At 43.1% G+C, this 24,166-nt stretch overlaps 1 protein-coding gene across 3 annotated transcripts in view; it reads right to left on the bottom strand.

Annotated features, from left to right (window-relative positions):
• Window positions 1-119: 119 nt before the first annotated feature.
• LOC139562432 (muscarinic acetylcholine receptor M3-like) overlaps window positions 120-24,166 on the bottom strand; it is a 120,329-nt gene continuing 96,282 nt past the window's right edge. For 2 of the 3 annotated variants that reach the window (XM_071380148.1, XM_071380147.1), the window contains exon 3: window positions 120-5,214. In XM_071380148.1, coding sequence (XP_071236249.1) covers window positions 3,324-5,198 — 1,875 coding nt within the window. In that variant the 5' untranslated portion in view covers window positions 5,199-5,214 and the 3' untranslated portion in view covers window positions 120-3,323. Of the gene's footprint in view, window positions 5,215-20,294; window positions 20,471-24,166 lie in introns of those variants that run through there. The other variant, XM_071380146.1, reaches the window with a different exon arrangement.

Raw genomic sequence — 24,166 nt, 5'->3', positions numbered from 1 at the left:
GGCGTCTTCTTCATCATTGTGTGATTGCAGATATCACTTAGACACTGGAGGAATACAATGACTTCATAAACATTTAAATTAAAATGTTTTTGAGCTGTAAATATGATACAGACCATATCTGTCAATAAAAATATTTTTTGTTTATTCACTTAAAACATGGGTACGATTAGCATACTTGAAATGTAACAAAAAACAATAAAAGTTATAGTTTGCTATTAATTTGATCTTACTTCAGGTACTGTAGTTCACATCCCAAACAAACACCTCACTTTATCAGGAGTATAGTAACACTGTATCACATGGCATTGAAAGTAGAAGAAAAATCCGTTGGCAGTTCAGACACTGAACCATTTCTCTAATTTTTCATCTTTATCTGGCTTACATACCCCACTGGGTAACACTTTATAATAATGTTCCTGTCTGAACATTATTATAAAGTGTTACCCCACACGGTAGCATTCTGCCATTCTTCTCAATATCACATAGTCATCACTCAACATGCCTGTGGTACATGTATATTATTTGCTTTCACTATCCATTTACAAACCTAAGTGTAATACATACACTTAAACAGCAAAATCCATACACAAAAAAAAGCCGGGTTGTTCATATTTTCTTTTTAGAACGGTATTCATCCGGTTCAGGCCTGAAGCATGGTGCATCACATATTTTGACAATACATTTTAAAATGGAGCTATTCCATTGTTTTAGCACTGGGTATTATTAAAAACATGTAGACAAATCACCTTAAATCACACTGTTTGCACGGTCAAATAACTTGTTGTACAATTGACGGAAATGTTCAATTTTGGAAATCACTGGCTTTGTGACGTAAGATGAAAAGAGCACCACTTTTCAGCTCCATATGCCATATGTAGCAGGGCTAAGCTAGTCTAACCATCCATATGCCATATGTAGCAGGGCTAAGCTAGTCTAACCATCCATATGACATATGTAGCAGGGCTAAGCTAGTCTAACCATCCATATGCCATATGTAGCAGGGCTAAGCTAGTCTAACCATCCATATGCCATATGTAGCAGGGCAAAGCTAGTCTAACCATCCATATGCCATTTGTAGCAGGCCTAAGCTAGTCTAACCATCCATATGCCATATGTAGCAGGGCTAAGCTAGTCTAACCATCCATATGCCATATGTAGCAGGGCTAAGCTAGTCTAACCATCCATATGCTATATGTAGCAGGGCTAAGCTAGTCTAACCATCCATATGCCATATGTAGCAGGGCTAAGCTAGTCTAACCATCCATATGCCATATGTAGCAGGGCTAAGCTAGTCTAACCATCCATATGCCATACGTAGCAGGCCTAAGCTAGTCTAACCATCCATATGCCATTTGTAGCAGGCCTAAGCTAGTCTAACCATCCATATGCCATATGTAGCAGGGCTAAGCTAGTCTAACCATCCATATGCCATTTGTAGCAGGCCTAAGCTAGTCTAACCATCCATATGCTATATGTAGCAGGGCTAAGCTAGTCTAAACATTTTCTTTTAAGTTTCATAGCTATTCTCAGCTATGGGATTCTATGGGAGAATCTCCGTTGGATTTCCTAGATTCCTCTCTTCCGTCCTCTCCTCACTTCCTTTAGAAAAAGCTCATAGAGAATTGAGGCGAGGAGGCAAGAAGAGAATGTGGAAACATGACGCTTATATGAAATGAGACTATCCTCTCTCTAACGCATCATCATGCAAATTATGTTTACAGGGGTGAAATCCCAAAATACCAGTGTAAAGTGTTAAACATGTAGCGAGTTGAACTAGACATTTTATAGATAAAAGGATAAGTAACACATCCTTTTTTAAATGTGTGCATGCTTTTCTCCTCTGAGAAAACAACTGCTGTTTCAAAGGGGGTGTGGCAGATTTCAAAACTCTTCCGTGTAAGGATGCAGCTGAGCATCCTCTGAATTGAAACTCTTTTCGGTTTCCGTGTCACCGAGGAGAGGAGGACGGAGGAGTGGAGGACAGACTTTGATCCAAAACTGAATCTCCCACTGTCTTAGGCTGGGTGTCTGTACAGCACTTCGAGATATTAGCTGATGTACGAAGGGCTATATAAAATAAAATTGATTGATTGATTGATTGATCTTATGGACCCACAACAGCATTTCCCTGATGGAAGTAAGCTGGAAGTTACTAGAGTGTAGAATTCTATTCATCCAGCAGATGCTGCTGTGGCACTGCCAAATCCTCTAGGAGCTAGAGACTTCATCTAGAGACCACAGACCAATCTTTTACTTAGGGAATTACATTTGGACAGCCAGTGAGAAGAAATGGAGAAACCTTTTCAAATATTATCCAATAATCAAAACCTTACAATTCATAATGACCGATCTCTTTAGCGTACAATTAATCATTAGGTATCAAGTTAGAAATATCATATTACCATTATTCAAAAACCTCTGGTACATTAACAACAATTGAATTAATTGATGCACTTACTGTCTCCAGCATGTAAACCACAACACACATTGAACACAATACCAGCTCACTGAGGTACTCAGAAATATTTTCAGACTGGCTCACAATCTATAGACGAAAATCTATAGACCAATTTATTACACAAAAATAACCATCAACTTTGAAACACCGGTTGTCACAAATTGGACACCGTTTTGTTTTAAATTCTCTCATTTTATAAGACACAAGAAAGCTATAACCAAGTTGAAGGCAATGTACAGAAGTCAGAGTAAAAAATAACAAAAAAATCTAGCTCAGTTAGCCAAAAGGGAGCTCAAAATCAATATGATGCAGTCTATTGACGCACAATGTTTTGGCCTTGGCTTTCAATGCGATATAACAGATGTACAGTTTACTTAGAAAACCCCAACTGCTCTGTACGATACAGCTCTACCACTGAGAAGGAAATGGTAAGAAATGGAAAACCCCAAATCCATAACACATATTATATCATATTATCTCCCTAGGTATCAATTGCACTTTGAATTGTCCCCTCATTGCATTTTAAGCCCTTGTTCTATTTGTTTTCACTGTCAGTCCTTTCAGCTGCACTTCTCTGAAATGCTGAGAACTGGAACAATCTAGAGGAAGCTTTCACCACGGGCGCTCTCTTGAAGAAACAGAGGAATATGTCACTGTGGAGGTCGTGGCTCCACAGAGAACATCAGACACCATAGCAACAACATGGCCGCCTCCCTGGGAATCTCTGTGCAGTTAAAAACCACAGACAGAACCTTTAGGATGCCTCATCCATCCACTGTCCTGTCAGATCCCAGAGTCATCATCATTAACATCATCATCATCATCATCATCATCATCACCAGATTCCCACTGGGTCTATATCCCGCTACGTTGAGTCTTTAGGAATTCTCCTGTGGAACACTACGGACTGCCGTTCCTGGAACTGCTGCTTCCTCTGCCGCTTGCGCTGGTCCCAGCGACAGAGCAGTATCATCTTGAAGGTGGTGCGGAAGGTCTTGTTGCACAGAGCGTAGCACATGGGGTTGACGGTGCTGTTGACGTAGCACAGCCAGTAGCCCAGCGCCCACAGAGCCTCGGGGATGCAGCCATTACAGAAGGTGTTGACTAGCACCATGATGTTGTAGGGTGTCCATGTGATGATGAAGGCAAACAGGATGGCGCTGAGGGTCTGTGCCGCCTTCTTCTCCTTCACCAGAGACATGCGCTTGCGCTTGGTGATCTGCGTCCGTGCCCTGGAGGCGAATCTCTTGGCTAGAGCTGCGTCTTTGAAGGAGATGGGCGCCGAGGGTGATTTGGTGCTGGTGGCAGAGGAGCCAGAGAGCGGCCCCACTCTGGTGGCCTGGAGGGCAGGCATGGACTGGACTTTGGATATCCGGGAGGGGAAGCGTTGGTGGTAGCTGCTGTTGTCTGTGTTGGCCCCATCAGGGGTGGTAGTAGTGGTGGTGGTAGAGAGGCCGTCCCGGCTGTCCTCCTCCCCCTTCAGGGGGTCCTCTTCTGAGGCTAGGTCCAGGTCCTCGCAGGAGGTGAGGTGGGAGTTGACGGCTGCCTTCATCCCCGGCAGGTTGAGGACTATGGAGAAGATGGCGTGGTCCTGAGGCATCATCCCTCTACTGTTTCCCTCCTCGTCCTCAGACGAGCCTGAGTGGTCCACTGACAGCCTGGCATTGTTGTTGTTCCAGCTGTCGCTGCTGCTGTGGTCAGCGTCCCCTTCCCCGGGCCGGGTGCTGCCAGGCCTCCAGGAGCGCATCATGGGCCAGCAGTGGAAGCGTGCGGCCAGCGCCCGGCCGGGGCTCTTTCTCTGGGAGGACTGGGTCAGCTCGTAGCTGCTGCAGCTCCTGGCACTACCAGCCTGGTGGTGGACGAAGTGAGCCCTCTCCCCTCCCCTGCCTCGGCTCCCTGAGCCCTGCAGGCCAGCCAGCTCCTGCGCGCGGTTCTGTGTCTCCCTATAGATACGCCAGTAGAGCACACTCATAATAGTGACAGGCAGGTAGAAGGCAGCCATGGCCGTGCAGAATGTAATGATGGGCTCTGAGAGGAACTGGATGTAGCACTTATCAGGGGGCACTGTGCGCTCCCCCACAAAGTACTGCCAGAACAGGATGGCTGGGGCCCAAAGGACCAGGGACACGAACCAGGCCAGGCCAATCATCAGGACAGCCCGCCGTGTGGTCCGCTTGGCACGGTAGGTGAGGGGCCGGGTGATGGAGAAGTAACGGTCAAAGCTGATGACCAGCAGGTTCATGACGGATGCATTACTGGCCACATAGTCAATAGCCAGCCACAGGTCACAGGCCCAGTTGCCCAGGGCCCACTGGCCCATGATGATGTAGGTGGTGTAAAGGTTCATGGAGATGACCCCGATGATGAGGTCAGCCACGGCCAAGCTGAGCAGGAAGTAGTTGTTGACAGTCTTGAGCTGGCGGTTGACCTTGAAGGATACCACCACCAGGATGTTGCCAATGATGGTGACCAGGGACAGGAGGCCAGTGAGGAAGACAATAAGGACCACCTGCCACACTGTGTGACCCCCCAGAGGGTCGTAGGTCAGAGAGGTCACCGTCTCATTGAGCGAGCCTGTGAGGTTGAAGAGGCCACTGAGGAAGGAGTCCTTGTAATCCGGGCTGGTTAGCTCTGGCCAGGGGTCCCTGTGGAGAGTGTTGGTGTCTGGGTAGATGATGCCCATTCCTGGGGAGCTGATGGTCAGGTAGAGGCCAGGGTCTGTGCTGTTGGAGCTCATCATGAAGTCCTGGCATATTCTGGAGAGAACACAGAGAGAGATAGATTACTACAATATACTGAGAACAGTACAATATACAGCAGGTGAGGCTAACAGAACAGTTTTTCACATTTACTGTAGGTGGACTGGCTGTTAAAGAGATTACTCACTTTTCTAGTCAAACGATATTGTTTGTAAACAATTTCTAGTCATACGTTTTGTGTTTAACCTTTGCAATTTTTTACCCAGTCAACGCTACACAAGCAATTTAGCTTTTGAAGATTAAAGTCACCGTGAAGGTTTTGTAGGAGTGTCCATTACAAAAACATAGTCCTCTGATCTTGCAAATTGCCAGATTGCCAAATTGCGCAGCACGACATGCCATCGTGTGATACATCCACAGCCTCAATCTGATTGCAAGGAGCATCTTTAAAAACAGAATTACAGTAACGCTGTAAACAACACCAAGGCTTGGACACATCTCCTGTCAGACTGCTGGTGTGACTTAGCATACAGGTGGTAGCCTTTATTTCAATTCAGCTCCTGTGTCTCAGTAAAATACAGTACATCACAGTCCTTTCCGACCACCATTCATGGCCTGTCTGTTAATCTCACTGATAGGATAGAGAACAGAACATTACAGGTCCTCTCGCCCAAGGACAACCATGGCCAGTGAGTGTTAGAAGAGATACCTCCCCTGCCCAGACAGAATAACACAAACATGTGCACACACATACACACACCAACGCGAACGCATAATACAGATAAACACTACAGAATTATAGAGGGAAATATTGAAACTCTATTTCAAGAGATATGAAAAGATGATTCTAATTTGACCTTTACAGGGATAATGAAAAAAACTAGATAATTTTAAGTCAACTCAAATTGTATTTGTCACATGCAGCGAACACAACAGGTGTAGACATTACAGTGAAATGCTTACTTACAAGCCCTTAACAAACAATGCAGTTTTAAGAAAAATACCAACAAAAAAAAAGAAATAAAGTAACAAATAATTAAAGAGCAGCAGGAAAATAACAATAGCAAGGCTATATACAGGGGGTACCTGTACAGAGTCAATGTGCTGGGGCACCATTTAGTCGAGGTAATTGAGGTAATATATACATGTAGGAAGAGTTATTAAAGTGACTTATGCATAGATAATAACAGAGAGTAGCAGCAGGGTAAAAGAGGGGGGGGGGGGGGGGGGGCAATGCAAGTAGTCTGGGTAGCCATTTGATTAGATGTTCAGGAGTCTTATGGATTGGGGGTAGAAGCTGTTTAGAAGCCTCTTGGACTTAGACATGGCGCTCCGGTACCACTTGCCGTGCGGTAGCAGAGAGAACAGTCTATGACTAGGGTGGCTGGAGTCTTTGACCATTTTTAGGGCCTTCCTCTGACACCGCCTGGTATAGAGGTCCTGGATAGCAGGAAGCTTGGCCCCAGTGACGTACTGGGTCGTTCGCACTACCCGCTGTAGTGCCTTACGGTCGGAGGGCGAGCAGTTGCCATACCAGGCAGTGATGCAACCAGTCAGGATGTTCTCGATGGTGCAGCTATAGAACCTTTTGAGGATCTGAGGACAAAATCTTGAAACAAATCTTTTCACTCTCCTGAGGGGGAATAGGTTTAGTCGTGACCTCTTCACGACTGTCTTGGTGTGCTTGGACCATGTTAGTTTGTTGGTGATGTGGACACCAAGGAACTTGAGGCTCTCAACCTGCTCCACTACAGCCTCGTCAATGAGAATGGAGGCATGATCGGTCCTCCTTTTCCTGTAGTCCACAATCATATCCTTAGTCTTGATCACGTTGAGGGAGAGGTTGTTGTCCTGGCACCACACGGCCAGGTCTCTGACCTCCTCCCTATAGGCTGTCTCGTCGTTGTTGGTGATCAGGCCTACCACTGCTGTGTCATCGGCAAACTTAATGATGGTGTTGGAGTCGTGCCTGGCTGTGCAGTCATGAGTGAACAGGGAGTACAGTAGGGGACTGAGCACACACCACCAAGGGGCCTCCGTGTTAAGGATCAGCGTTGCGGATGTGTTGTTACCTACCATAACCACCTGAGGGCGGCCCGTCAGGAAGTCCAGGATCCAGATGCAGAGGGAAATGTTGAGTCCCAGGGTCCTTAGCTTATTGATGAGCTTTGAGGGCACTATGGTGTTAAACGCTGAGCTGTAGTCAATGAATAGCGTTCTCACATAGGTGTTGCTTTTGTCCAGGTGTGAAAGGGCAGTGTGATGTGCAATAGAGATTGCATCATCTGTGGATCTGTTGGGGTGGTATGCAAATTGGAGTGGGTCTTGGGTTTCTGGGATAATGGTGTTGATGTGAGCCATGACCAGCCTTTCAAAGCACTTCATGTCTACAGATGTGAGTGCTACGAGTCAGTAGTAATTTAGGCAGGTTACCTTAGTGTTCTTGGGCACAGGGTCTATGGTGGTATGCTTGAAACATGTTGGTATTACAGACTCAGACAGGGAGAGGTTGAAAATGTCAGTGAAGACACTTGCCAGTTGGTCAGCGCATGCTCAGAGTACACGTCCTGGTAATCCATCTGGCCCTGTGGCCTTGTGAATGTTGACCTGTTTAAAGGTCTTACTCACATCGGCTGCGGAGAGCATGATCACACAGTCTTCCGGAACAGCTGGTGCTCTCATGCATGTTTCAGTGTTATTTGCCTCGAAGCGAGCATAGAAGTAAATGAGTTCGTCTGGTAGGCTCGTGTCACTGGGCAGCTCTCGGCTGTGCTTCCCTTTGTAGTCTTTAATAGTTTGCAAGCCCTGCCACATCTGACGAGCGTCAGAGCTGGTGTAGTACGATTCGATCTTAGTCCTGTATTGACGCTTTGCATGTTTGATGGTTCGTCGGAGGGCATAGCGGGATTTCGTCTAAGCGTGCGGGTTAGAGTCCCGCTCCCTGAAAGTGGCAGCTCTACCCTTTAGCTCCGTGAGGATGTTGCCTGTAATCCATGGCTTCCGGTTGGGGTATGTACGTACAGTCACTGTGGGGACAACATCATCGATGCACTTATTGATAAAGCCAGTGACTGATGTGGTTTTCTTCTCAATGCCATCGGAAGAATCCCGGAACATATTCCAGTCTGTGCTAGCAAAATAGTCCTGCAGTTTAGCATCTGCTTCATCTGACCACTTTTTTCTTGACCGAGTCACTGGTGCTTACATTTACATTTACATTTAAGTCATTTAGCAGACGCTCTTATCCAGAGCGACTTACAAATTGCTTCATGCTCTAATTTTTGCTTGTAAGCAGGAATCAGGAGGATAGACTTATGGTCAGATTTGCCAAATGGAGGGCGAGGGAGAGCTCTGTGTGTGGAGTGAAGGTGGTCTAGAGTTTTTTCCCCCTTTTTCCCCATTTAACATGCTGATAGAGATGATGTAAAACAGATTTAAGTTTCCCTGCATTAAAGTTCCCGGCCACTAGTAGCACCGCCTGGATGAGCGTTTTCCTGTTTGCTTATGGCCATATACAGCTAATTAGTGTAGTCTTAGTGCCAGCATCGGTCTGTGGTGGTATGTACGCAGCTACGAAAAATACAGATGAAAACTCTCTAGGTAGATAGTGTGGTCTATAGCTTATCATGAGATACTCTACCTCAGGCGAGCAAAACCTTGAGACTTCCTTAGATATTGTGCACCAGCTGTTGTTTACAAATATACATAGATCGCCACCCCTTGTTTTACCAGAGGCTGCTGTTCTATCCTGCCGATGCAGTGTGTAACCCGCCAGCTGTATGTTATTCATGTCGTCGTTCAGCCACAACTCTATGAAATATTACAGTTTTTAATGTCCCGTTGGTAGGATATACATGCTTTTAGCTCGTCCAATTCATTTTCCAGTGATTGTACGTTGGCCAGTAGTTTGGATGGCAAGGGCAGATTAACCACTCAACGGATCCTCACAAGGCACCCCGATCTCTTTCCACGATATCTTTTCCGTCTCTTTCTCCTGCGAACGATAGAGATGAGGGCATGTTCGGGTGTCTGGAGTAAATCCCTCTCGTCCGACTCATTAAAGATAAATTCTTCGTCCAGTTCAAGGTGAGTAATCCCTGTTCTGATTTCCAGAAGCTCTTTTCGGTCATTAGAGATGGTAGCAGCAACATTATTTACAAAATATGTTACAAAAAATTCAAAAAAACGAACAAAACAGTATGGTAGGTTAAGAGCCCATGAAACGGCAGCCATTCTCTCCGGCGCCATCTTACTGTATTTAGAGTCAAAGAAAGCCTCCAGCCTCCAAACTGAAGTTGACTACAACAAACGTTTTGCCTGCTGTAATTTTTGGAAAGAAAGTGAGCTGAGACAAGGGGGCTAGAGGGGAGAGAGGAGAGCAGAGAAGAGGCTAACAACGTCCCAGAACACAATGCCAAGGACTGAATCCAAAGTGAGAATGAAGTTATAAGCTAGCTAGAGCACTCTGCACTCCATCACATTATGTGCTCACACTCACACAACAATGTCTACATCTGGATCTCTTGGGCAAACCAAGTACGGGCTTGAAGAGGGGAAAACGGATGGATGGAGCATTCCCACTCCCAGTTCTTTGGCTCTGAATCTCCCCGTCTCGCTGTCTGAAAGCTCAGAGAGCGGTTTATTTTCCCCAGGATGTTTGCTAATTAGTTATTGGATTCTGCTGCTGTGATGGCCCACTGGATATGAAACCATTGAGGAGAGTTCTTCCTTTGGCAGGCAGACAACCTGATGAATGCAATTTCATTAAGAAATCGTCCAATTATATTTTCTGGGAGAGTGATGGAAATAGTTCACATGTTTAAATATTAACTGTTTTCATGCCATACTAAAATGGTACCCATTACATTTCTAAATCTCAGTTTGAGTTTGTTGAATTCTGTATATAACTTTATCTGATGTCTCTGTTGAAGGCTTTGTATGTTGGCCTCAGCTGCTACCCTGGGCCAGACTAGGTGAGGAACACCAGAGTAGACCTGGCACCAGTGGGCACACCTGGCACCCTCAGCCACATCCCCCTAGAGCACCTCCTTTGATGCCTCACACCTGTGCCCTGACAGTACCCCCACCGTCCCACAATGCACTGCTGCTTTACCCCATGTGCCCCAAGCTGCACTCAGCCATCTGTGGCAAGGGAAAGAAGAGTGACACGCTCAGAAACACACACATGTAGGCACCCACTGGGCTCACACTGGTTGAATCAACATTGTTTCTACGTCATTTCAAAAAAATGACGTTGAACCAACGTAGAATAGATGTTTGTGCCCAGTGGGCCCAGTGGGCCTACATTGAAACATAAGGACAAGTTCATCTTCAACTTCTCATTAAAGAGAGAGAGAGAGAGAGGATTATGACTCCCTGGGGCTACTGTACCAGGCCCACAGGATGTGGTTGATCTAAGTCCAGAGGGAATAAGCCAAAATGCCAGAATACCAGGTTACTCCTACTTTAACCTGACACGTGACAACCACCACACCAAAGAATTAAATGGCTGGGAAGAGGAGAATACAGTATTTTCCACTGAAATGTACTTTATCAAGCATTTGGCAGACAAGCACTAGAGGCAAACGATTACCTTGTTTTCTGTCATGGTCAGTTAGAATTCTGCTCAGCTTTGGTGAAGTGCTCAAGCAGGATGGCTATTTTTACTCCTTAAAGACTCATTAAAGGGCCAATATGCAGTTCTGGACACCCCACCACTGTTTTTGGTGAATAGCTGAGGGATAGGACTGGAGAAATGTAACCACTGTCCAATTCATAGACAGAGCTATGGATACAAGATCTGACCATCCATGAGATCAAAATGATAGTTTTACAATTTTTTGACGGAATACAGTGTGGAGTAAAACAAGCTTATGTTTTGGGGTTCTGTTGTAGAACAACAGTTGAACTAAGCTCATGAGGCATTTGTAAGTTATATGTAAGCAATAAGGCCCGAGGAGGTGTGGTATATGGCCAATATACTACGGCTAAGGGCTGTTCTTATGCACGACGTAACGCTGAGTGCCTGGACACAGCCCTTAGCCGTGGTATATTGGCCATATACCAGAAACCCCCGAGGTGCCTTATTGCTATTATAAACTGGTTACCAACGTAATTAGAGCAGTTCAAATAAATGTTTTGTCATATCCGTGGTATACGGTCTGATATACCATGGCTGTCAACCAATCAGCAATCAGGGCTCAAACCACCCAGTTTATAACCTTCAATAATCAATGGGTATTATTTAAAAGCCCAAAATTGATGTACCAATTGGAGATTGCCCCTTTAAATACATAGGCCTAGCTTCGGCTATCGAGCTGCTTTATAAAAACTGTCTCCAGGTATTTTTGGAGACATAGGTGATCAATACTCGTTTTCCCCATCCTTACACGACCTGTTCTTTGACATTTTGAAGCATTTGTCACTGCATGGTGAGACACATCAATCCCATATGTCAAAAGCCAGGAATCCATTTTGACGGCCAAAATGGACAAATCTGGACCATTTCATCAACACAGTAAAAGAAACCCGCAGAAATATGAAAAAAATTAAAGAGATATGGTAATGACTAAAGCACTTTGGGGGAATTCACCTTGCACCACCAATGCATAACACCTGCGTGTATGGGTGATTAACAGCAGCCCTTTTGCTAGCTGTTCCCATACTTCCAGTCAGTGGCCAACGACTATCCATTTAAAAGCGCATCTCGGCAGAAATGCATATATATAATAAAAATTCATCATATTTTTTGCTAAATGAATATAGGGGAAACACTGTTACAGTGTGCTGCAGAGAGAAGTTATGGCACCATTTCAAACCATGAACCGGACACGACATAAAATTACACTAAAGTACATAGCAGTTTATTTAATAAACCTTGATTGAAATTGCCTTGAATTTCAACCATGACTATACCATGCCCACATATGCACATACAATACCAAATACTGGATGGTCTAGACAGTGTGAGCCATGATAATGCAAAGCTGAGTGGGCAGTGTGGGCAGAGTGAATCCTGCCAGTGTGAATAAGCACTAATGGTGATCTGGGAAAATGTGCACTGGATTATGCTTATAAAATCCCTTCAGTCCCAATGAATGAACTACCAATGAATTCTGGAGCACGTAATAGATATTTACCAGCATGGCAGTGATCATGGGAGCTTGGCTTTACACAGAACCAATGGCCAGACTTATACACACCCAAACTGGAGCATGTAGAATTACAAGACAAACGTAATTGTTTTGTCCTGCCAAAATGAATAGTAAATTCAGTCAGTGGGATATATTCGAGGGTGAAACGAGATCTTGTGAGCAGATTGTGGTCACTGTGTCTGTCTGCTGTGGAGTCATCGAACCTGTTTTATTGAACAATACGTCTGATCCTGTCTAACAAACACAATACCATGGAATGACCCACATTTCTTATACATTGGATGTCTCAATCCTTATGAGGCAATGCTTTGACTTCAATGACTGAATAGACAGTATTTATCTTTATATACAATACTGTCTAGTATACCGAAGTTGTGACTTGTGCATAGAACATATTAGTTCTTGGAACAGTCAACACATTCACTGAGATTAGCTGTTAAATTAGCTGATTAACAATATATTCAAAACATACTGTATACAAAGGTATTTGAGTTCGTAAGGCTAAACACACTTTTTCCCAAAATACGACAGGATGACTTTATCTGTGCTGTTTCTTGTGATAAACCCAAGCAGAATAGGTTTATTTTAGGAGAATCCAGAAGTCTACAGTTCCAGTTTAGCATCAGGGCAGGTCTTATAGGAAACACCAACATAAAGTGTCTTAATAGGGCATTGAGCCACAACGAGAAGACAGAACAGCTTCAATGCACCTTGGCATAGATTCTACAAATGTCTGTAACTGGAGAAATTCCATAATTGGGTGTTTTGTTCATGATGGTGGAAAACGCTGTCTCAGGCGCCACTCCGGAATCTCCCATAAGTGTTCAGTTGGGTTGAGATCTGGTGACTGAGACACACACACACACACACACACACACACACACACACACACACACACACACACACACACACACACACACACACACACACACACACACACACACACACACACACACACACACCCTTTAAACTCCCTATGCTCCTTTGAGACCCCTTTTTCAAAGTCACTGAGATCTCTTCTTCTAGCCATAGGAGCCAACATTTCATACATGACCCTAAACATGGGATGCTAATTGCTTAAATAGCTCAGGAACCACACCTGTGTGGAAGTACCTGCTTTCAATATACTTTGTATCCCTCATTTACTTAAATGTTCCCATTATTTTGGCAGTTACCTGTACCCTTGCAGGTCCTTGATACCAAGAAACAGTCCACTATAAAGTCTGGCTAACTTTGTTTGTGCTCTTTTATTATGATAGGCAGTAAGGAAAGGACTTTTTATTGTGGCATCTTTAGTAGAGACTCAAAGTACTACAACAATGTCTCCCTCTGGAATGCTTACATTGGAATCATTACTTATAAACAGGAACATTTGAGTCGACTAGAGCTCAATGAGATGAAAAAACGAAAAGGATGTTGTCCCGTTTCTAGCAGCTGCCAAAGGATCATGGGATTTTCACAGTTCCTGACAGCCTCCCTAAAGAGTCTGGTGGAATCCACAAAGCCTCCCGCGCCAGGCTCAGTCAGGAATCTATCAAACACAAGGCTAGGACCTTCACTCTGACAGTACAGCACACACAGTCTTCTAGACCAGACCTTAAAGGGATCATAATTTATCTACTACTACAGAGTCAGATGAACTCGTGGATACCATTTTTATGTCCCTGTGTCCAAAATGAAGGAAGTTAGAGGTAGTTTTGCGAGCCATAGGTCTATGGGTATCTGATAGGTCTATGGGTCTGTAGTATGTTAGCAGATACCCATATACTTCCAGTCATTGCGCTAACGAGAGTTAGCAATTGCATAGCAACTTCCTTCAAACTGCACACAGAGACAAAAATTGTATCCACGAGTTAATCTGACTCGGGGAAGATAAAGGTCCTCATTGTCAAAATCCCGAAGTATCCCTTTAAGCTTGCTATCTACGTATGGAGGGGAGGAAAAAACAACTATTAATTATATCAATCAATATTATGTCCCTATAAGAAAACCCTTTGAAGAACCCTTGATGTTTCCAGGTAGAACCATTTGGTTCCAAGTTGAACCATTTTGGGTTCTATCTGGAACCAAAAAGGGTTTTACCTGAAACCAAAAAGGGTTCTCCTACGGGGACAACCGAATAACCCTTTTGAGTGTAGAGTAAAGTATAGTATGGTCTAGCTAGATTATAGCCTACCTCTTGATGCGTGTTCTAACTCATTTATGAAATGCTCTCTGTGCACTATCAATTACTAAAGATAATCATTTGTTAAGATATTATCTCAAAGTGTACAGTCATACCCCTCTCACAATAAAGCATGAGATTCTATACACGTTTTCATTCCAACGATACACTATCACGATCCATCCTTAAAAGGCAGTGTGGCCAGTCGCCTATTGAAGAGGGACTCGAAGGAGGGAAAAAACACACTCCCTCCAATGTAAACACCCCTTAGCACAGGGAAAGGTTTCTTTAAATGTGAGCTTGGAATTTGCTTGAGAAACTCACGAGTGATCACCTCCTTGTACAGAGAGTGTAACTCATCTCAACAACACCTTGTTGTGTTTATGTGCAAAGAGAGGTACGGATCCCTCTTTAGGGGCTAGGACAGCCACCCCTTTTCTCTGTGACGGGATGGACACCATGTCTACAAGTGCTTTACTGTATACTTTATCTCTCTCCCCCATCTCTCCCTCTACACGTACCATTGTTCACCCTCGCTCAAACACAGCAGAGGACACAGAGAGAGTCCTGGCAAAAATAATCCATCTATCATAGCTCGATTGACCGGAGGGAGTTGTCCATGGCAACTTGGCTGGAATACAATACAACTATTTCTAAAGGTTTTAAGTAAGGCTCATACAGAATGTTAAGAGATGGCTATTGGACTACACTAGTTGTTGTTTTTAGGACTTACTGTATGGGGATCTATTTTAGGCTGACGCTAAAGGTAGACTCAGCGAGATGACGTTGCAACAAACATCACGTAGATATTTAGATGAGTGCGACGCAACACTTTTCCCTCACACAGTCACACGGAGTATCTGCGCATGTGCACGGGTGTGCTTCACGCTGCCACAATGTGGTAGATAAGGGATCAAAACAGCAGAGAAGTTTAGCCTCGTCTTCAAGGTGGGTGGGAAGGCAGTTGGTTATGACATACATTTTGCCGGAGGAGGTGCACAGTAGCCTAAGTAATCAGTATCCTATCACCAATGTTTTATAAAAAAATATATCACCTTTGGGAGCAGCAAAACTCTTTACATATATTTTCTCCAGATTCTGTGAAAAGTTTGGACTCATTTGGTGCGATTCCCATGAAAATAAAGATGCCAGTGACCGTAGGAAGCCAGTTTAGAAACATCATGTTGTTATATAAGACTGATTATTGTTTTTAGTTGACCACTTTCCTCTGTCGGCCGTGGAGCTAAATCCGCTACTGATATTTGCCTGTTTGTTTGTTTACGTTTACAATTATTCACAAAATAGGACAAATATAGCAACCCCCAAATATTAATAAATATTATTATTATTATTAATAATAATCACGATACTTGATCAAATTTTATCGTAATTTTAAAAAAATGACATAAAAAAACGGATAAAGGTTTTTTATAACTTGGCCTATTATAGGGTTACTGTATAGTATTTAATAAACTATCTTCAACGGAATGGACAAACCAGATTTTGTGGGTTTTGACACTCTTATGTAGGTGTCATACCGAGGCAATAAAATATCACAATATGTCACAACGTGTCTAAATAAGTGCCATAACAGTGTATTGACAATGTTATGACAGGTTATGATGAGTTATGTCAGCTGTTATGACAGGGTTATGCTTAAAATAAAGTGTTAACCTAAACTTTAAAGTTGTAAAATGTAACTAAGATACATTTTCTCATCTACACACACACGGCTGCAGTTGGCCAGGGTGTGTCATGTTGTATCATCTCCATCACTGCTTCCTCCTGAACAGCCAAATATAGCCCTATATGATTACCTTCTGTAAAGGTGCCTGCTGGTCACATCTGTCTACCCATGAATCAATCTCTTATTTTCAGTTGACCTTTTCATAATGAGCATGGCCCCAATTTTGTCACCATGCCACACAAAAAGTATGCTTCTAGTAGTGATGGGGGGAAAAAAATCTATATCGTATTGTATCGTTTTGACAATATCGCAATATTATTTTTGCGCTAGTTGGCTGTACCTGCACCAAAACTCCAGTATTTTTCCTTCATAGCTTGTTCTCCATCTTCTTTTTAAATAGGGAGCAAATTTGTTTCGACACTTTTATTTCCATGACTGATCAAAACTAACTTTCTCATGGCTCTCTCAGCAGAAATATGGTGAGCAATATGTTTGGAACATCGAATCACAATAAAATCACAGTATCGAATCGAAATACATATAGAATTGTGATAATCGCAATACATATCGCATCGGCCCCTAAGTATCGTGATAGTATCGTATCGTGAGGTCCCTGGCAAATCCCAGCTTATACCCTCCCTCCCCCTGCACACACACAAGCACGCATGCAGTGTACCAGACGGTCTGTCGCATTCCAATCCTATTCACACATGCCAAGTATCCAAAGGAACCACTTGGGACCACTTGGGAAGAGTACTGAGGTACAATTCTGTCCAGACTATGTATTGGACACTCAGTAAGGCCTCATAGTAGAAACAAAACAGGTGAAAGTCATCTCTGTATTGGCAGAGACTTGGCTTGCAGGATCCCTGCAGTTTACTGTGGATCACAGAGAGAGACAGCTTAGTGTCCTTGAATTACTTGTTTCTCTCTTACTTTGAGTACATAGTCAACACTGCTGCTTTCACTTTTGTTTGTTTGTTTGTTTACCTCATACAATATTAATATGTGCTCTTTAGATGTTTTGAAACGGGTGTGATCTTATTTATAGTAGCTGTTCTTTAATTTAATGTTCAAAACAAATAAAGTATGAATGCATGCAGTGATACCATGAACTCACACAGAAGTCACAGATTGAAGGAAACACCATAAGAGGCTATACATTACAAAATCACTAAAAACAAAGGATTAAGAGCCAAATAGAAAGGTCTGTGGGTGAGAGAGAACATTTCTTATAGATTACCACCCAGGGTAAAGACTTATTTCAAAATTCAATTTCATGCCTTTCTCCAAACCTACAGTTGAAACCCGAACAAAAGCGTTAACATTTATACACATCCAATTGCCTAGCAGTCCTGCAGCACAGCAAGTTGTTTTATCACTTACAACTGTATGTTTCATTGGGTGCTCACAAGCTAATGGGCCTTGAATGCCATTGGGGACAGGCGAGTGATAGATTAACCATGCTTACCGATTGCTACCCTGCCAGAACTGCCAGACACAGTGTTGCGTGTTCTGTCTGTCACTGTTCCCGACAGCGATAGGGGAATAGCCAGTAGAGAGTCTCTTGTTAGTTAGCATCAGGAACAAGGCCTGAGCTCATTTTCCATTTAGCAACTCTCATTACTAGCGTACAGAACAATAAGGATTGGTTGGTGCCTTGGCGTGCTGGGAGTATAAGTGGAGGAATAGAGACCGTACGGTCCTGCTATGAAGACATTACGAGGATGGCGCCATGATGAGAGGGAAAGGTCTTCATCTCTACTGGGTCAGTGGTACTGCTAATATACAATATGAGCAGTAGCCTAATACATAGCCACATAGTGTGAGGAGAACCACACAGCAGACCAAAACCCAGAGACATGTTCTGTAAGAGTAAAATCTATGTATTTTCATCTCAGTGCTTATAGTAACGTAGTGTCTGGTCAGAGGTAATGTACGTAAAATGAGGCGGCTCTCACACCATCTATAAAAACATACAGTTTAGCCAGGAAGCCCGCAGGTTGAGCTTGTAGTCATAACTTTTTAACACCCTTTATTTATTTAATACTGTCATATACGTTACACTCACCTCTGTGACAATTATCTAATGGTTAAATACCATTTCAGAATTGCTGTAGGCTACAACACCACAACCACATAGTCAGTGGCCCGCCAGACCCCTCATACTGTACCCAATGTGTTTTTTCCCCTTCACGGTAGTTGATCCAAAAGCGTAAAAGTTGGTCTCCAACCCTAGTAAAATAAATGACTTGTATGCCCCCAGTAGTCTGGCACAGGTTGAAGGTTCTCTGGAAGTCTGCCCTAAACCGCTTCCCTCTTTATCAACAGCACCGTTTTCTCCTTAAGAGCCCCTCTTGAGTCAATGTTTTCAGACGTCACAACCGATCAAGGTGGCCCTTAAACTTATTTAAACAGCCTTCAGAGTGAGTGTATTACTCAATGACGAGATCAGTAGGTAGACATGGTAGACTGTAAATGCTCAGGCTGTTTGGCAATCCCTGCAGCACCAAGGAGTCGAGAGCAGTAGCCATTTTGTACCGCCTCCCAAAATAAAAATAAAAGTCTGATTATGACTTATCTTTTACTTCTCCATGTTTTATCTCTGTCTCATGCATTATGTACTGATGAGTGTCTGGAGAGTGTGGGAGAAACGCTAAATCCCCTGGCGGGAAGATCAAAGCCATTATACGGTTATTCTCTGCTTCCCCACCCATGTCCCAGAGTGACCTCCGCCTGGAATGAAAGTTCCTTGCACCAATTCGTCATCCATGACCACACTGATATGATCTCCTAGTGAACACGCAAACTGTGAAATATGAGTGTTTAAGATGAGCTCTACTCCACAGTATTTGTATTGGGTTCATTTATTCCAAATGCTTGTTTTGTGAAGTGTTTGTACAGATATTGGATACGCCCAAGAACCAACACTATGATGTACTGAGAGCAACAACAGTCCTTTGTATATCTTCTAATCTAGCTCCAATGTCAACAGGGGCGTGGAAAGCTCCAAGATTTTAGTGAATCAAGTGTGACAAATAATTTCTCACACAAACAGGAGGACATGAAGCATGATGATGGCATATCAAGTCTTGCATGGAGGTCGTAATTGGTATAAACACAGCAACTTAAAATAAGCAACAAACAATAACATTTTGGTAATGAGGCCGACAATTACTCAACAGAGTCCCTATAATTAGACTTTAGCTTTGATGAAAATCGTCATACCAAATCAAAGACAGAAGTGTTTCAACACAACAATCGTCAAGATAAGAGTTCAATTGGTGTTGTGGCAAATTGATTCAACCTCCAGCCTCCAACCTTTGATCAGATGACCAAGGCAGCAGATTGCTTCCAGTTATTTGGGATATCTTCAGAGAAAATAAGGTTACCTAGGAAAATAACACTACTATGCTGCTTGAATAACATCAATCAATAAACATAAGATTTAATTGTGATCATTTTGTAGACACATTTTTTTATTTTTAAATTGCACACTTCATGTGTTTTGGATTTTCTTTATCTATCATAATTCCTCTAATTCATCACTACCCACACACACTGTTTCTTTAAGTCCTTTCTAAAGTCACTGATAATAAGTTATACTTCTCTCCTCAGGTCTATCCTAAAGGCACATGAAAACATCTGAGTCAAAACAAGTCAATTAGTTTCCCCTGCTTTGGACCAAACTGCTGGGGTGGGCAAACCCTTTTTGCAGAGAGAATCAATACCACCAAGAAATGCTAGTAACCAATCTGAATCAAGGAGCACAAAGCAAGGGCGAGCGTTCTCTCAGAGAAACCAAATACACAGGAAAACGTCATTCCTTTCTTCCTGAACTCTTGAGTACGCAGCTCACTTCAAAGTTCCTTCTAGGTATTTGTTTAAATGGGCAAACTTTTTCATGAGATTGCTTTAGTAATCAGGTCCTACATTTTCTACAATTCAGCAATTATTGCAGTTAAAAAAAATAACAATGATGACTTTTTACCTGAGGGCATTTAAATAATTAGAAAATTCTGGAAATTTCTATGTAGCACATTATCATAACTAGGTTAAATGACATCAGTGCTTTCAAATAATGTCCCCATTCACCTTCATGAATACTGCCCTTGTACCTTCTGTTTCTTACCCAACTGACATCAAAGTGCTAAAGCTAAACATCCGGGCGGACAGAGGTAGAAGTCACATTTAATCCAGCATCACCAACGAGTCCGGGAAACACACTTGACAAATAAAATCTGTATTACCATGGAACTGACATATATCAATGAGCAGCCAGCATATGTTTTTCTTGATGTGTGCACAGCGGCGACAGTGCTAGCGCGATTACATCATTCTAAACAGAGCTCAAGGTATTTAGTTAATCAGTAACCCCTTTACAGTGGCCATTGAAACACTCAGCTGATCGAAGAAGAGACATGGCTATTCACTTGACCTTAGGTGTATTATGTACTTAGAATTGATTTTAAACCCACATCCGGGATCTGTCAGAAACGTACATAAATGTCCCCTCCCCTGTTTGCATAGTTTATGTGATATATTTCAATGATTTGTTGTGACTGCCACTCTGAATGAGGTAAATGTTAATTAGCTGTGAGTTGTTTAGCTAGAAATATGACCAGGCCAATGGTGACAATGGTGTGGTAGCAAGTTCCACAATGCATCACAATCATCATCTCGCTGAGTTTAGAAAAGGAACATTTATGAAAAACCTCAAGGTCGTCAATTTGTTACAACAATCTCACTTCAATTTTGAGCATTATAGTAAAAAAAGCAGGTGAGATGCTTGTTTTTGTCCTCTCTTCTCTGGAGTTAAAATTAGACAAGAGATGTCTGACTTTTCAGACTTAAGAGCTTGCAGAGCTTTCTGAGATTTGAAGTTCTGAGTTTTGAAGTTCCTTCACCTTATGTCGAATCAACCTTTACATTTCAGAGAGAATCTGATGCACGTCCATTGCACCTGTCCCAGAACTAACTGGGAGGAACCTGTGTTTCCTCTCAAGTCCGTTGTGGATGAGGGGCAGGTTCATCGGAAAGGTCCTGTCAATCATGACAGGGTCCTCTGTAAAAACCACCAATCTGTATCGATCTGTCAAGTAAACAATCCAGTGCTGAGACTAGTGAGTGAACACCGAGCAAACATCGGACATTACTTCTCTGAGTTTTTTCTCCGTCTTTCTCTTTTCATTTCCTGGGAGGGACTAGATGCAATACCCAATGAATCCCAGGAGAGATAAAACTATAAATACTTCAGTCATTGTGTTTTTTATGTAATGTCCACAATGTACTCTAATCGACACCATTTCCAAGGGTCCGCAAGGGCCACCCTAATGACTCATGGAAGGAAATGTTACATTCAAGTGGTTTCCATTTCAAAGTTACCAGTCATATTCCACACGTTTCAGATTCCCATCTCCAATACCCAACTGCCCTATTCTATCAGGGCTGTCCAATAACCACTCTAAATGATGGAAATGACTATGTAAAACAAGCTGTTTTAGATTCATGGCATCATGAGCATTCTTGATCTTTGTCCCCTTGAGAAATATGATTCTCGTTTGGACTGCTCGGAGACATCACTTCCTGCTGACACAGGATCTGCTAGGTGATCATGAAAAATGTCTAAGGTCATAACTAGGACTGCATAATTTGCACCTCCCGTTTTTGAAATACTGAAAGCACAACATAGATGTATCAAGCCTCACCCAATTCACTACAACAGCTGCTCAAAATCAACAGCATAGGGTAAATCAAGTCAAATTAAGAATGCATATGTTTTATCACCATATCTCCTAGCTAGGCAGATCATTACTGGTGTGTCTGCTGAGGCCAGCGTTATGAAGGTGACCTTACCCTCCATGTTCTTTACACCTAATAGCTTTCAGACTCATTGCTCATCCCTCAAACGGAACCTGATATTTATAACGGCCAGACAGTCAGGAAGAGTGACACCAAGGTTGTCCTCTGTACTATAAAAAGCCCAGACAAACAGCAGTTGGGGAATGTAAACTAAACACCCTCCCCAAATGATAAACCCTGCTACGTCCAGATACATTGTATATACAAAGCTGTGAGAGAACACTACTATCCCTCTTTATCGGTCTTGCCCTGACGGGTTGTTTAAGGAGCGAGGTAAGGAGGACAGTCATAATATTGGAGTACTGAGGAGCCAATGGACAACGAATAAAGAATGTAGTACAGTGAGGGGACAGATTGAACTGGGCATAACCTACAGCTGTGGTACAGAGAGGGGACAGATTGAACTGGGCATAACCTACAGCTGTGGTACAGAGAGGGGACAGATTGAACTGGGCATAACCTACAGCTGTGGTACAGTGAGGGGACAGATTGAACTGGGCATAACCTACAGCTGTGGTACAGTGAGGGGACAGATTGAACTGGGCATAACCTACAGCTGTGGTACAGAGAGGGGACAGATTGAACTGGGCATAACCTACAGCTGTGGTACAGTGAGGGGACAGATTGAACTGGGCATAACCTACAACTGTGGTACAGTGAGGGGACAGATTGAACTGGGCATAACCTACAGCTGTGGTACAGTGAGGGGACAGATTGAACTGGGCATAACCTACAGCTGTGGTACAGTGAGGGGACAGATTGAACTGGGCATAACCTACAGCTGTGGTACAGTGAGGGGACAGATTGAACTGGGCATAACCTAAAGCTGTGGTACAGTGAGGGGACAGATTGAACTGGGCATAACCTACAGCTGGATCAGAGGCCTGATTAAAGCAATCACTGGTCAGTCACATCTAATCAATGCTACTTTACACAGCCAGCCCTTCTTTCCTCCAACAGACAGCATGCGACCCGAATCAATCTCCACAGTAATATCAGAGAGGTTTGAAACCTATATTCAGTCTCTTTGTTTAACATCAAAGGAAAGGGGAAACTTATAAAGAGAGAAACAGAGAGAGATTCTAAGGGAGCAAGGGACAGAATGAGACAGTGAGAGAGGGTGAGACAGAGAGAGATAGCGAGAAGACCACTTAGGAAGTTAAGATAGTTTGCTGCTGTCTTTTTCAATGGCAGTGTTCTTGTCTATTCATAGCATCAAATGAATAATTCAGCCTTAACTTCCTTTATAAATGTACCCTAAGCAGCGACAACTAGAATAGGATGGGGAAGAAACTCATGAGGAAAAATAGGGCAAAAATTTCTTTAGAAAGGTTGCTCACGCCCTTGAACTGTACACTGTAATCATTGGGGGTTACAGTGAGTCATTTGAAAGGAATTAAAACCTTTCAAATTATAATTCCATCCTAAAACAAGATTGCATAGAGTACAGCACTATTCCATCCTGCTTTTTGATGGTCAGTGAACACAACTTTCATCTCGGCTCATCAACTCACTGAATTTTTACTGCAACACTCACTGTGCCAGACAACATACTGATCAGCTGAGTTTTTGCAATGGCAGCAAAAATAAATATACACCATGGGAAAACAACCCAAAACCGAAAGTTAGCATTAAATGAATCCCACTGGGAAAATCAACCCTCACTCAGTCCAAAACATTACATTCCACTAGAGGAATGCAATATAGACGCAGCGAGTGCTGCGCTTGATACATTCTAATTGAAGTTAATCAGCATCATCCTCGTCCAGCTCAGTAAAGCACAGCAGATAAATCAGATGCTCATTCATTCTTCTTCTATTCTTCTACAGCTTCCAATACCTATTGATGAGTCAGGCTCACCTATGGGCTATAAGTTACTATACTTTAAAAAAACGTTTTATTCATTTAACTTCTAGGCAAGTCAGTTAAGAACAAATTCTTATTTACAATGACGGCATACCTCGGCCAAACCTGGACGATGCCGGAGCCAATTGTGTGCCGCCCTACGGGACTCCCAATCACGGCCCGATGTGATGCAGCCTGGATTTGAACCAGGGACTACAGTTACGCCTCTTGCACTGAGATGCAGTGCCTTAGACTGCTGCGCCACTCGGGAGCACAAAATGGCTGAAATGGCCTCTG

This window comes from Salvelinus alpinus, chromosome 32 (genome assembly GCF_045679555.1).
Source record: "Salvelinus alpinus chromosome 32, SLU_Salpinus.1, whole genome shotgun sequence".
Lineage (NCBI taxonomy): Eukaryota > Metazoa > Chordata > Actinopteri > Salmoniformes > Salmonidae > Salvelinus > Salvelinus alpinus.
Note: the sequence above shows the minus strand (reverse complement) of the source record. Positions and strands in the feature narration are given on the sequence as shown.